At 44.0% G+C, this 15,269-nt stretch overlaps 1 protein-coding gene across 2 annotated transcripts in view; it reads left to right on the top strand.

Annotated features, from left to right (window-relative positions):
- The window catches only part of GLB1 (galactosidase beta 1), a 149,060-nt gene that overhangs the window by 66,214 nt on the left and 67,577 nt on the right, over window positions 1-15,269 (top strand). For both annotated transcript variants that reach the window (XM_082259525.1, XM_082259526.1), the window contains one exon: window positions 3,315-3,373. In XM_082259525.1, coding sequence (XP_082115651.1) covers window positions 3,315-3,373 — 59 coding nt within the window. The remainder of the gene's footprint in view (window positions 1-3,314; window positions 3,374-15,269) is intronic.

Raw genomic sequence — 15,269 nt, 5'->3', positions numbered from 1 at the left:
TTCAGCAAGTCTCATACCTTTAACAATGTTCGCTCCACTGTCTTGCAGCACAAGCATCACTCGGTCTTTGGTGATTACCTATTCTTCTAGCATGCCTAGAAACTTTTCTTTAATGTACTCCTCAGTGTGGGATCCTTGCATCACTTTTGTATTTAATACCAAATGCCTTCTTGTCCATCCGCTGTCAATGAAGTGGCATGTAAGACTCATAAGTGATTCTGTTTGTCCTGACCAGCAGTCCGTCGTGAATGAGAGTGAGTTGCCAGAATTCCCTGGTTGCAGCATAGTCTTAACTTTGTCAACTACCTTTTGGTAAATCTTTTGCAGCATTTCAGTTTGATAAAACTTGTCACAATTCAGTGTGTACCTTGGCTCAAGTATGGACATCAACTGCTTAAATCCAGAGTCAGACACTATTGTAAATGGCTGGTTATCAGTCACCATCTTCTCTGTGATTACTTTTTCCAGCAGTTGGGATCTTCCGTCAGATTTTAGCCACCTGTTCTTTTTCTGAAACATGCAGACTTGCAGAGACTCCTGTCCAGTGTGGCAGCGGCGGGTAAAAGACACTGTAAGGAGGCAGAGGGAGGCGGCTTAAGAGCTGTCCAGTGCACGGAGGCGCATGGCGCAACATACGGGATGACGTCAGGAATAACGGCAATATCGGTAAATCCAAACACCGATACAGATGTATGGGAGAAAGTGCATATCGGCCCTGCTCCTATTTGGTATCACATCTTTTGGAGTTTTTACAAAAAGGTGTTGTTCAACATTGGCTTTGGGCACCATTAAGGGCCAAATTTCAGCTTTGGCAGTTTTCTTCCAAAGACCGTTGTCAATGAATTCCTTGATTTGCACATTCGTGCAGGGAGTTCGCCATTTGGCTCCCCCGGTGCGGTCCCTAGTGCCTCCGTGGGACCTCAACCTAGTACTGTCGGTCCTCCAAAGACCTCCATTTGAGAATATTCGGGAATTTCCTTTGCTTACCTTGTCACAGAAGGTTGGCTACGTTGTCCTGTCGGTCGCATTATCTGGTGGTTCATCAGGACAAAGTGGTGCTTCGCACCTGGCAGTCGTTCCTTCCTAAGGTCGTTTCGGGGTTTCACTTGAATGAGAACATTGTGTTACCTTCGCTATGTCATAAGCCTAAGCACCCGAAGGAGGTGGCTTTGCATTCATTACATGTGGTTCGGGCCATCAGGGTGTCAATTCGGAAGTCTTGATTCCTTGTTTCTTACAGAGGGTCCTTGTAAGGGACAGGCTGCGTCTGCTGCGACCATTTGCAGAAAGATCAGGCAGATGGTAATGCAGGTCTATTCCATTAAGGGTCAGGTTCCTCCTTTCTCTGTTAAGACTCCATCTGTGAGGATGCTGAGTGCCTCTTGGGCCTTCCGCCATCAGACATCAGTGGTTCAGATTTGCAAAGTGGCCACCTGGGCGTCTGTACACACGTTCACTAAGTTTTACAAAGTGGATATTTTTGCATCTGCGAATGCTGCCTTTGGCCACAAGGTTTTACAGACCGTTGCGGCAGATACTTCTGCCTCTTGAGGGTGTTTTTTTTTTTTTTTTTTTCTGGTACCTGAGCTCCAGTTGTTCCTGGTTGAGCTCTTGGTTTACCTGGTTGGCTAGATTTAGCCCTCTTGGGAACCATTTCTTGCTGTGTTTGTTTCCCACCCCTCATGCTGATACTGCTCTGGGATGTCACATCCGTCAAATGATGATCTGACGCTGTGTCTGTCAATGAACAAAAGTGAAAACTGGATTTTTGTCTTACCGTAAAATCCTTTTCTCCGATGTTCATTGACAGGCACAGCACCCACCCCTCTGTGGAGTTGGGTTATGTTTTCTTCTGACACTGCTTGTTACTAAACTGAGATTCTAGAGCAGGAAGTGGGAGTATACCACATGGGACTGCCCCATAGGCGTAGTTAAAGGTCTGTTTTAACTTTTTAACACTTTTCTGCCCAGTGTCCTACTCCTAGGAAGCGCAGCATAACCCATCCATCGAATAAAGATATGAGGCTGTGTCCGTCAATAAACATCAGATATGAGGCTGTGTCCGTCAATAAACCTCAGAGAAAAGGATTTTATGGTAAGACAAAAATCCAGTTTTTCCAGGCCTCTCGGAGAACCAGGTTTCGGTCTCTGAAATTTAACAGCCTGAAAACAAAGGTCCACTGCAAAGAAGGATGAAAAGGCTGCCTAGGGGAAGAGGGTATGTAGGAGCCATTCAGTAAAGGCTGCAGGACCAGCGCCTTCCATTCTTTCTGGTAGGCTGAGAATGTGGAGATTGTTGCACCGGTTGCGATTTTCGGCATCTTCAGCCCTGGACTCAAATTGTTTCATCCGTACCTGAAGGGAGTGCAGGGAGGCTGTGTGGTATCCCACTGAACTGAGTCTTCTGGTTCACCATCGCAGTGCTCAACCTCCGTTAGTCGGTGTTTTTCCTAACCAAGCCCACTTTTTGCTGCAGGGAGTCAATTTTTATGGTGAGCGTGGTCTGACAGCCCGTGATCGCCTGCATCAAGGCCGAAAAGTTAGCCTGTTCTGTATGAGCCGGATCCAAGTCTGCTTCACCACATTGAAAGCTGCTGCCACATGGACAGCCGCTCCACCGACCTTAGCGGGCGTTTCTACATGTTGACGGGGTTCGGATTGATGTCTATCCGGTGTCATCATTGACCGAGGGGTATGGGGAGGGGAGCCATAAGCAGGATCAGGTGTGCACAGAACGGGTATAAAGGATAGTTTCCCCCTACGTGGCTGCAGAGCTCCTCTCCTAGACGTCTAGCCCAGTCGACCATCTTGGTCATGCCCCTTAGAACAACCTTTATACGTGTCAGAAACGTAGCACAGAATATCAAAATTTTCCACATTTTTATTGTATTTTTGTAAACCCTGCTTCCCTTTTGGGTCTTAGGTGAATGCAAAAGCAGTCTAAAGCAGGGCAAATACAGATCAAAAGGGGTCAGCTGCAGATCAAATGCACCGGTCTTGATTTCTGCATGATCTCAGAATTGTCTAAAACTGATGTCTAAAGCAAGCTGCTTTTGCCTGTCACCATAGGACCTAACAAACACATCACAGCTATAGAATGAGCTCCCTCTACAACTTAATTTAAATTCATGAATATCAATTTGAGTACAAATGTCTCATTGTGTTTTTATTCAAGTCATAGTCTTTCCTAGTTTGCTAATGACATCGACTGGTATGTTTTAAATATGCAGCTAAATATTCTGCCCCCTTTTCTCTATTTCTGAAAACAAAAAAAAAACATATTTATTCTGGTTTATATTTGCTCTCTTCTTCAGGAACTAATGTAACAGCAGCCTTCGCAGTTCAGCGATTCAGCGAACCAAATGGGCCATTGGTAAGAAAACATTTGCTTAATTTAGGTTAGTTGAGTATCATTTATTCTAACTATGCCCCCCTCATGTTTAGACACCATCAGCCCCCATCATGTGATGTTCCCCCTCAAATTGATCCAGAAAATTCAGACCTGCCCTTCCTTAATTGAATATCCATTGCATTGGTGTTCAGTGTAAATACGCTCAATGTGTGGGCTTTAATAGGTTCTACAAAATATTACACCCACCTTTTTGTAAGAGTTTTCTTTTACTAGTTCAAGACAGATGATCTTCTGAAAGTGTGAAGGGTTCAAGCCTGAGTAAGTGAGTTTGCTACAATAAGTGTAGCCTTCTTGCTTAATGAGTTGATTTAGCTTGATGCACATTAGACAAATACTGTATATTGAAATCTATAGGCACTTAAAAGAGTATCTCTAGGGAAACATGTTTTGGAATAGGGTGGGATAGGGTTAGACCTTCTGTCAAACTTTTATTGCACTCAGTGTCCCCATTGGGGAGATTCAACACTTCTTTGCACTGGTGACTATTGTCTTCAAAAAAGAGACAATCCAAAACTTTAAAGTTGTCCCCAGAACAAGTGGTAAACGGGATCTTCCAATGACCACACCTTTTGCATGGGACAACTGTCTAGGATGGAAATTATTGTTGCATCTCTAGCAAAAGTAGTGAAGGGACATAGCCCTTATATGACACACAGACAGCCAAAAAAAAAGAAATCCAGGCAGGTGTTTTATTCCTTTCCCACTTTATCCAAAATGAAGACGTTTAGGCTTTACATACATTTCAATGTAGAAAGTATTATAAACTTTTTTCAGAAGTTGTAAAAATGAAAAATAATTAAATTCAAAAAATTGATTTTTTTGTAGATTTTGCAAGAAATTTAGGTGTTGATCATTTTACATAGTAACATTGGTCCAGCTTTGCATAAACTATACCTGTGGGATCCCCTTTGGAAGCTGGAAATCGGTGAAGTAGATACCGCTACTCCAGAAATCTCTACTAGCTTCTGGGCCATTTGCTGGCTGCTCGCCACTGGTGATATTTATAGATTGCTTGCATTGTAGGTAGAGAGGCAGGGCTATGATGTCAGGTAGATAATTAGGATTGCCTTTAAGCAGTTAACTATAGCTCACAAATGTCTCCTCCTCTCTCTTTTCTAGTCCTAATCATTCTAGGCTGTTTAAAGGAGTTGTAAAGCCAGAAGTTTTTTTTTCTTAATACATTCTATGCATTTAGATAAAAAGCCTTCTGTGTGTAGCAGCACCCCCTAATACCTGAGCCCCATCTTTATTCACCGATGTCCCTGGGCCTTCTGGGACTCATCCTCCTGATTGGCTGAGACACAGCAGCAGGGCCATTGGCTCCCGCTGCTGTCAATCAAAGTCAGTTAGCCAATCAGGGGAGAGAGGGGCGGGGCCGAACGGCAGCTCTGTCTCTGAATAGACACACGGAGCTGCAGCTCAGCTTACTGTGGGGGAACTTGGCAGGAGGGAGGGGCCTAGGAGCAGCAACGAGGACCCGAGAAGAGGAGGATCTGGGCTGCCTTGTGCAAAACCACTGCACAGAAGAGGTAAGTATAACCTGTTTTTAATTTAAAAAATGAAACTTTTAAATTACTTTTATTTTTTATTTTATTTTTTGAAAGCGGACAGTTAAGAATGCTGTCCTAAATTGGATACAAGTAGCTAGTTTTTATGCAACTGGGTGTGACAGGCATGTGGTAGCTTTCCTTCGACTTTAACAGAGAGCAAAACAAAAGGCTTCTCTTTCTCATTTCTTGGCAATTTCAACTTTACCTACAAACATGAGGCCACAGATGTTTAAAGTAGATTTTTTTCTTTTTTTTTTGAGAGCCACTTTCGAAGTCAGTTTGTCAATTGTATCTGGCTTTATCTGTCTGTGTTCAACTCTGCTGGTAAAAGCAGTTGCTTTCCTGTTAGGAAAGCCTGAATTATTTTACAAGTTGAACTAATGTGTTACATAGATGAGAGAAATAAATGACAAAAACTGCCTTTTGAAAAAAAAAAAAAAAAAGAAAAAACATGCTGCTGCTTTTAAACTATAAAGACTATTAATAGTAAAAAAACCTTTTTTAGCCTTGGATAGAAAGGGAAATTATGAGAACACCTGTGGGGTGTTACTGTTCTTTGGGGCTCTGTTTAGAAAGGTTTCCTCTTTTCATCTGATGGAAAGTGACAAACTGTCCAACAGCGACACAGACAGAAGTAATGTTTGTTTTTAAGTTAAGTGGGGAAATGCTAGAATCTCCATCAGCTTTTTATTGTCCTAGCTTTCCCTGTTGCAGATTTTCCCTCACTTCCTGTCCCCAGAACCTAAAATCTATCTAACAGAACCTCGGTCAGCAGCAAAACCTTACAGGTGTTCTAACCCATCACCGCTCTTATTCATGGCAAATGATACATTCAAACAACACTACATCTTCAGAGCCGGTTCACACTACCGCGACCAGAAAGTCGCCCCATGAAGGAGCGACTTTTTAGCGTGACTTAAGAGACTTGTTTAGAGACTTGTTTAGAGACTTGTAAGCGACTTGTAAGCGACTTGGAAGAGACTTGGAAGAGACTTGGAAGAGAGATAAGGATCTGACTTAGAGGCAACTCCCATTGAAGGCTATGTGCACAAGTCAGATAGAGGTCGCCTTGAAGTAGTACAGGAACCTTTTCTGAAGTCGGAGGGACTTCAGTAGTGCATATTAAGACGGCTCTCATTCATTTACACTGAATTTGTGATGACAAGAGACTTGGGGCGACTTGAGGGCACACAAGTCGTGTCCCAAGTCGGAGAAGTGTGAACCAGCTCTCATACAAGTGTGTCAGCAATTGTTAAACAGCCACTTATATGAAACAAGAAGCATTAGTCATATGACTTCACATTTTGCATGACACATTATCTTCTTGTGTCATGTGCTCAGATGGTTACTCAATTTTTAACATGCTCAGAAATACAGAGTGAAGAAAAAGTATGTGAACCCTTTGAAATGATATGGATTTCTGCACAAATTGGTCATGAAATGTGATCTGATCATCATCTATGTCACAACAATAGACAATCACAGTCTACTTAAACTAATAACACACAAAGAATGAAATGTTGCCATGTTTTTATTGAACACCCCATTTAAACATTCACAGTGCAGGTGGAAAAAAGTATGTGAACCCTTGGATTTAATAACTGGTTGAACCTCCTTTGGCAGCAATAACTTCAACCAAACGTTTCCTGTAGTTGCAGATCAGATGTGCACAACGGTCAGCAGTAATTCTTGACCATTCCTCTTTACAGAACTGTTTCAGTTCAGCAATATTCTTGGGATGTCTGGTATGAATCGCTTTCTTGAGGTCATGCCACAGCATCTCAATCGGGTTGAGGTCAGGACTGACTGGGCCACTTCAGAAGGTGTATTTTCTTCTGTTTAAGCCATTCTATTGTTGATTTACTTCTATGCTTTGGGTCATTGTCCTGTTGCAACACCCATCTTCTGTTGAGCTTCAGCTGGTAGACAGATGGCCTTAAGTTCTCCTGCAAAATGTCTTGATAAACTTGGGAATTCATTTTTCCTTCGATGATAGCAATCCGTCCAGGCCCTGACGCAGCAAAGCAGCCCCAAACCATGATGCCCCCACCACCATACTTCACAGTTGGGATGAGGTTTTGATGTTGGTGTTCTGTCTCTTTTTCGCCACACATAGTGTTGTGTGTTTCTTCCAAACAACTCAACTTTGGTTTCATCTGTCCACAGAATATTTTGCCAGTACTGCTGTGGAACATCCAGGTACTCTTGTGCAAACTGTAAACGTGCAGCAATGTTTTGTTTTGACAGCAGTGGCTTCCTCTGTGGTATCCTTCCATGAAATCCATTCTTGTTTAGTGTTTTTTACGTATTGTAGATTCGCTAACAGGGATGTTAGCATTTGCCAGTGACTTTTGTAAGTCTTTAGCTGATACTCTAGGATTCTTCTTCACCTCATTGAGCAGTCTGCGCTGTGCTATTGCAGTCATCTTTACAGGGCGGCCACTCTCCTAGGGAGAGTAGCAGCAGTGCTGAACTTTCTCCATATATAGACAATTTGTCTTACCGTGGACTGATGAACATCAAGGCTTTTGGAGATACTTTTATAACCCTTTCCAGCTATAAGTCAACAATTCTTAATCGTAGGTCTTCTGAGAGCTCTTGTAAAGCCGTGTGACAATAGCAAATTTTCATTCGCTATTGTCACACACTGGGCGGGCTCTCGGGGCGCACTGCTCAGCTCACTACCTTCACCGTCTTTACGTCGTCTGCGCCGTCTGATTTTTTGCTGCGCGGGACCGTCAATTAGACTGCGCTGCCGCGCGTGCGCGCAGCTTAAAGGGAACACATAAAATACACTACCAATAAGGAAAACTGTTGAGCAAAAAAATTCAGGCAGATCACAAGTTAATGATCACTGATATACTGTAGTTATTGTACCTATTCTAAACTTCGTTTTTTTTTTTTTTTAAATGTTTTTTTTATTATAAAAGTAAAAGAGGGCGACCTAAAACAAATACAACATTTGGCGCTGCTTTTGATAAAATATTGCAGTCTTTCTCAGCCAGTGTGCCTCCCGAGGTCCTCAGTGGTGCCGTGGGATCATGTTAAAGAAGGGCTGCCATGGTAGAGAAGGGCAGATGAGCCCGTCAGCCTTAGCAAAGTGAAAGTAAAGGGAGGGGTAGTGCGCTGTGCTCTCCGCTTCCCCCTACAGTGCAGTACCCGGTGTAACGTTAGAAAACCATACCCCGTGAAAATTCCATACCCACGTCACTTCCTGTCATAAACGTAATGGAACAGCTGAGCAGTGCGCATGCTCACAGCTCCGGATACGTCATTGAACAGCTGAGGAGCTTAGCATTGCGCATGCTCGGAGGGTAGGGAATTTTCATGGTAGTGTGATGTAACGTTACACCGCCTCAGCTGTTGCCGCGGTTACATTAAAACATCTTGGCTGCAACATGAAATCATCTCCGCTCCTACCCTTGTCACTTCCCTGATCTCGGCTACTAAATGTAAAAGCGGAGGGTGTATGAAATCTAAATCACGGAGATCTCGGCTTCGTGATTTTTATATTTTCATAGCCAAGATCTGGGAAGTGACAGGGGTAGGAGCGGAGATGATTCATGTTGCAGCCGAGATGTTTTAATGTAACCGCCGCAACAGCTGATGCGGTGTAACGTTACAACACACTACCGTGAAAATTCCCTACCCTCCGAGCATGCGCACTAGTAAGCTCCTCAGCTGTTCAATGACGTAGGTGCACCGGAAGTGACGAGGGTAGGGAATTTTCATGGGTATGGTTTTTTCACGGAACACCGGCTGTGTAAAGGAAAGTACTGTGCTTGGACTTTTCAAAAAAGGCTTTAAACATGTGTTTGTGTGTCTATATGTACATGTGTCTGTGTGTGTTTATATGTATGTATGTGTGTATGTATGTTACTTTTAACCCTGACCCTCCTATTCCTGTACCATCAGAACTGCTTTTTTTTAGGACTTTTTCATAATAGCAGCAAGGACTGCTACTGCTCTGAAAAGCAATCCATGCTCAGATCATTTTTCAAAGGCATTTGACAGGCGGTAAAGAGGCAATATGTTGCCTTCTTACCACCTGTTTTAACCACATAAATGCAGCATCACTGTAATGCACACAATAGCAGGGTGGCTGCAGTGCAGCCCCATTCACCTTGGGGTATACCTTTAGCTGCAGTCAAAGCATGTGTACACCAACAGCTGCTGCCTCTGCAGCTAAAGGGGGAGCATTTGAGGGGTGGTAAAAACAGCTTAACCACATAGTTTTACCACCCCTCCAACCTCACATGTGAACAAACCTTCGGGTCACGTGTGTTTTGTATGTGTGCTGCGTGTAAGGGCAGCCCATTAATTTCAATGGGCTGCCCTTCCTGCAGAAATGCAAGGAAAGAAGCCCCTGATCCTTAAACATTGCGCTACACCCAATACATCCCACGTTTGCCAATGTGTGGGGTTTCCATTAGGAATTAATGGCATCCCTAAAGATCAGAGCATTTGTCTGTTTTTCAAGAACCAGTGCGAATTTGCATGCATTCGCACCAAACAGTATTGTAAACCAAGTCTTTGTCAGGGGTGCCTCAAGACTAAAATTACTTTTCAAAGGTGCCCTGACTGGAAAAAAGTTGGGAAACCCTTAACTAACTCATCAATATCTGGTTCAATGGATGTTGTAGCAATTCTCAAGGTTCTCCTCAGATATTTTTGGTTCTAATGTTGTCCTTCGTGTTCTTCATCCTTGAAAATGGTTTCTCACAAATACACAGTATCTCACAAACGTTAGTACACCCCTCACATTTTCGAAAAATATTTTATTCTATCTTTTCATGTGACAACACTGAAGAAATGACACTTTGCTACAATGTAAGTAGTGAGTGTACAGCTTATATAACAGTGTAAATTTGCTGTCCCCTCAAAATAACTCAACACACAGCCATTATTGTCTAAACCGCTGGCAACAAAAGTGGGTACATTCCTAAGTGAAAATGTCCTAATTGGGCCCAAAGTGCCAATATTTTGTGTGGCCACCATTATTTTGCACTGTCTTAACCCTTTTGGGCATGGAGTTCAGCAGAGCTTCACAGGAGTCCTCTTCCACTCCTCCATGATGACATCAGGGAGCTAGTGGATGTTCGAGACCTTGCGTTCCTCCACCTTCTGTTTTAAGGATGCCCCACAGATGCTCAATAGGGTTTAGGTCTGGAGACATGCTTGGCAAGTCCATCACCTTTACCCTCAGCTTCTTTAGTAAGGCAGTGGTTGTCTTGGAGGTGTATTTGGGGATATCATGTTGGAATACTGCCCTGTGGCCCAGTCTCCGAAGGGAGGGGATCATGCTCTGCTTCAGTATGTCACAGTACAAGTTGGCATTCATGGGACCCTCAATAAACTGTAGCTTCCCAGGGCCAGGAGCACTCATGGACATGGTTCCAGTAATCCATGTCCTTAGTCTGCTTGTCTTCAGCAAACTGTTTTCGGGCTTTCTTGTGCATCATCGTTAGAAGAGGCTTTTTGATGCAGTGTGTGAAATATGGTCTGAGCACTGACAGGCTAACCTCCCACCCCTTAAACCTCTGCAGCAATGCTGGCAGCACTCATACATCTATTTCCCAAAGACAACCTCTGGATATGATGCTGAGCATGTGCACTCAACTTCTTCGACCATTGCTAGGCCTGTTCTGAGTGGAACCTGTCCTGTAAACTGTTGTATGGTCTTATCCACCACGTTGCAGCTCAGTTTCAGGTTCTTGGCAAACTTCTTATAGCCTAGACCATCTTTATGTAGAGCAACAATTCTTTTCTTTTCAGATGCTCAGAGAGTTCTTTGCCATGAGGAGCCATGTTGAACTTCCAGTGACCAGTATGAGAGAGGGAGAGCGATAACACCAAATAAAACACAACTGCTCCCCATTCACACCTGAGACCGTGTAACACTAACGAGTCACATAACACCGGGAAGGTAAAATGGCTAATTGGGCCCGATTTGGACATTTTCACTTAGGGGTGTACTCCCTTTTTTTCCAGCTGTTTAGACATTAATGACTGTATGCTGAGTTATTTTGAGGGGACAACAAATTTACACTATTATCAAGCTGTACACTTACTACTTTTACATTGTAGCAAAGTGTAATATCTTCAGTGTTGTCACATGAAAAGATATAATAAAATATTTGCAAAAAATGTGAAGGGTGTACTCACTTTTGTGAGATACTGTAGGTGCTGCCAAAAACTGAGGACATGAATTAGGCACGATTGTGAAGAGCGGGAGATTTTTCTTTAGGAAGATAAAACTTAAAGTTCAGTAAAGAGATAGTGTCATATTTTTCTTCTTTCTTTATGTAAGTTTACCATGTTGTGTTGGGCAGCATTCATAGTTGTCTTGGGCCACAGGTTGGACACCCCTGATTTAGACGGTGGAGAGGAGACTTCTCACTGTTATTGAACTGCAGCAGAGAAAATTCAGGCTCCTCACACTGTCTGCGTTTGAGCTGCTCAACTGCATGCCTGTCACATGTCCATCTATATTCATGCAGCCGCTGCGTCCTAAAATTATTTTAATGGACTTACTGACGATGCAAAAGTCCATCAATTGCTGTTTGTCTGTTTACAATAGACAGGATTACCTAATAGACTGGACATGATTGTTTGTTAAAACTAATCGCTATGGGGGCGGCGCTGCTGACTGGCAGCGGAGATGGCCGCTTAGAAGAACAGCTCCGATCTGCAGGGACCCGCCGGAGCGACTCTCACCAACTGAGCCTCTGTTTCCACCGCACTGACACCACTCCACACTGGGCAACTCCTGGGATGGCTATGGGAAAAAGCATAGACCAAAGTCGACCAGGGAAGATGACCGATTTCTTCCCTCAGCCTCGGCATGTCAGCAATCAAGATGGCGCCAGCGGCTCTCCTGGCTCTTCACATGGCCGCTAGTTCGTGCAGCACTCTGCACCCAAGTATCCCAACCAGGGGAATGCCAGATCGAACTACAAAAATGGATCCTTTTCACAAACTTCATCCTACTCATCCAGCCCTGTGAAAGTCAAACAGAAGCTACAGGACTTCCTTGCCACAGCACATGAGGTGAGCTGCTTAGATTACTCATTAGATGGTACCAGAGAGTTGCAAGATTCTATAACTAACTTTCCAACTTCTAACAAGCCAGTGATTGATAAAACATTGAAAGACATGTTAGTCTCTATGCAGCACTCTACATTCATTTACGACATCATTTCTCTCACACAACAATTTTAAGGCAGAGTTGCACCATGTGAATAATCAAGTATCACATATTGAAAAAAAGATGGGAGCATTTGCTTCCGCTTTTAATGAGCTGGTGGACGCACTTAATGACAGAGAAGATGATTTACGGTGGATTAAACCAAACTTGCAGATCTTAAGGATAGAACTAGGCGGCATAACGTCAAAATAAGGGGATCCCAGAAAATGTTAAACCCCAGGAACTGAAAGCCTATCTCGCCAATATTTTTAAAGAGATGACTCCGGAGGCCCCCTTAGAAGATCTACTGGTTTATTGTATCCACAGATTGCCCAAAACTAACTATCTTCCAGCTCATCTTCCCAGAGACACAATTGCAAGATTACACTATTATCACACCAAAGAAAAGTTGTTGAAAGCCTCTACAGAGCGGGACAAACTCCCACAGGACTTGCAAAATGTGTGATTTTTTTGCCGACCTCTCAGCTTTCATAATGCAGCAGCGCAGGAAGTTAGCAACTATAACTAAACCTCTGCAAAATAACCACATTCCCTTTTAGATTGGTATACCCAGCTAATTTGCTAATCACAAAGGATGACAACACCTTTGCAATTTCATCTCTGGAACAGGGTTTGCAACTCCTGAGGAATTGGGGCATACTTGACCCACCTGCACCTAACCAATGCAACTCGCCAAAATCTCCCAGTGAGGCTCGGAATGAATGGAGATGCAGGAGGACTCTGTGTGTCACGTACCTGGTAGAAGAGCCTGATACGATGAGGAAGGCCTCTCTTACACCTCTGACTCAGGGCCCCTGATAGAGCAGACAGGTTGCAGAGGAGTGCAGAGTGGCACGAGTGCCTATTGGTCTTGATAGTAGCTTAGCCGGACAAACTGTCAGGATCAAGCAGGGGAAGACTGTCGGTGGACCGTAGCGGAGCAGGAGCGCCATATGGACACCACTGAGCAGGAGACAGGAGCAGGCTGAGTCCGTCAGTAGGTTGCAGCAGAGCAGGAATGCTGGATGGACACCACTGAGCAGGAGACAGGGGCAGGCTTAGTCCGTCAGTAGGTTGCAGCGGAGCAGGAATGCCGGATGAACACCAGTGGAAAGTAGGCAGAGACTAACAGCAGGCAGGAACAGGGTCAGGCAAACCGGGTCATACACTGGCAGACAGATCAGGTGCAGATGAACAGTCAGAAGCGTTGTCAAAGACAAGCTGAGGTCAATGCAGGCAGAGTTCAGGAGAAGTCGAGGATAACCGGGTCGGCGACAGTAGTCAGATGCAGGTTTACAGGTAACAGGTATACACGGGAACGCTGCAGGCAAGACCGCACTGAAGCACAGCACAGGCTCAGTCTAAAAGCCCCCTTGATGTCAATACAAGCAACAGGTGCGTGCACTTGAGCAATGGGCGTTAGCCTATGCAAAGGAAGCTGTCTAGAACAGCCGTTCTGTCTATAGGAATGTCCTTCCTGATATTGCCCCCCCCCCCCCACAATGGGCAGCCTCCGGATGCCCAACTGGAACATCTTCTTTGGGTTGGGCATGCCGAAATGCTTGAATAAGTCTCTTGGCATGGATATTATTTTTAGGCTCCCATGAGTTATCTTCAGGGCCATACCCCTTCCATTTAATCAGGCACTGAATTTGATTCCTTCTTTTCCTACAGTCCAGAATTGCTTCGACTTCATATTCCTCTTCCCCCATCAACTACTACTGGCTCAGGTGGACCCGTATTTCGGTTAGGAAAAGGATCTGAAATAGCAGGCTTTAATAATGTTAAATGAAAAACGGGGTGAACCTTGAAGGAATCTGGCAACGTTAACTCATGTAACATCATTGATCCTACTTTTCACGGGAAATGGCCGCACATATTTAGGTCCAAGTTTCCTTGAAGGGCAGGCCAACTTAAGTTTGTATTAGATAGCCATACCTGATAAGCAGGTTCCAAGATTAACTCTTCCCGTCTCTTTTTATCAAAGTTTCTCTTATTATCCTCCTGTGCTTTTGGCAATTGCTTCCTGCAACAATTTGTTATTAGAACTGAAGAAAACCACTGTATCTTGAACAGCAGGAACTGGGCACTCAGGGAATGCGTTAAGCATGAAGGACTGATAAAATCCAAAGTTGGCAAAAAATGGAGATTGCATAGTAGCAGAATGATTTGAGTTGTTATAAGCAAATTCAGCTAACGGCAATGACACCCAGTCATCTTGAGAGAAGGAGGAAAAACAACGTAAATACTGCTCCAAGGTTCTTTCAGTCTGACCATTAGTTTGTGGGTGATAAGCCGAGGAAAAAGAGAACTCAACCTTCAAGGATTCACACAGCTCACTCCAAAATCTGGAGGTGAATTGGACCCCGCGATCGGACACAATATTACAGGAAGCCCATGGAGTCTTACTATTTCTTTAATAAATATTCGTGCTGTCTCCGAGGCTGACGGTGTACCTTTCATGGGTACAAAGTGTGCCATTTTTGTCAACTGGTCTACAACCACATAGATAGCAGTATAACCCTCTGATGGAGGAAGCTCCACAATGAAGTCCATTGATATCTTCTCCCAGGGTCTGTCTGGAACTGGCAGCGGTTTAAGCGGGTCTCCTGCTTTGGTCTTGTTGCTTTTATTCCGAATACAGGTGGAGCAGGCCTCAACATACCTCTTACAGTCCTTTTCCAGATTAGGCCACCAGAAGGTTCATTGTGTCAGCTCAGTGGTTTTGCTGATTCCAAAATGTCCCGCTAGCACATAGTCATGACACCGACCCAGGACAGCAACACGCACATTCTCTGGTACAAAGATTTTGCTTTTGCACCATAACAGTCCATCTTTCACTTGTAAAGTTATTGCGGGAGGTGATAAAACTCCAGTAGAAACCTGCTTGATTTGAGACAGCAGATCCCCCCTGTAGCAGCAGAAAGTTTCCAGAAGACAGAATAGTGTCAGGAGAAGGTTCTTCAGAACTGCCAAACCTGTGGAAGAGCGAGCGCATCTGGTTGGATATTTTTTGACCCAGGCCTGTAAGTAATGTGAAAGGCGAACCTCGAGAAGAACAGTGCCCGCCTGACGTGGTTTCAAGGGTTTTGCAGTTCTCAGATATTACAGATTCTTGTGG

This window comes from Pelophylax lessonae, assembly GCF_965119305.1.
Source record: "Pelophylax lessonae genome assembly, chromosome: 5".
Taxonomy (NCBI): domain Eukaryota; kingdom Metazoa; phylum Chordata; class Amphibia; order Anura; family Ranidae; genus Pelophylax; species Pelophylax lessonae.
The sequence above is the reverse complement of the archived record's forward strand: the minus strand, read 5'-3'. Positions and strand labels throughout refer to the sequence as shown.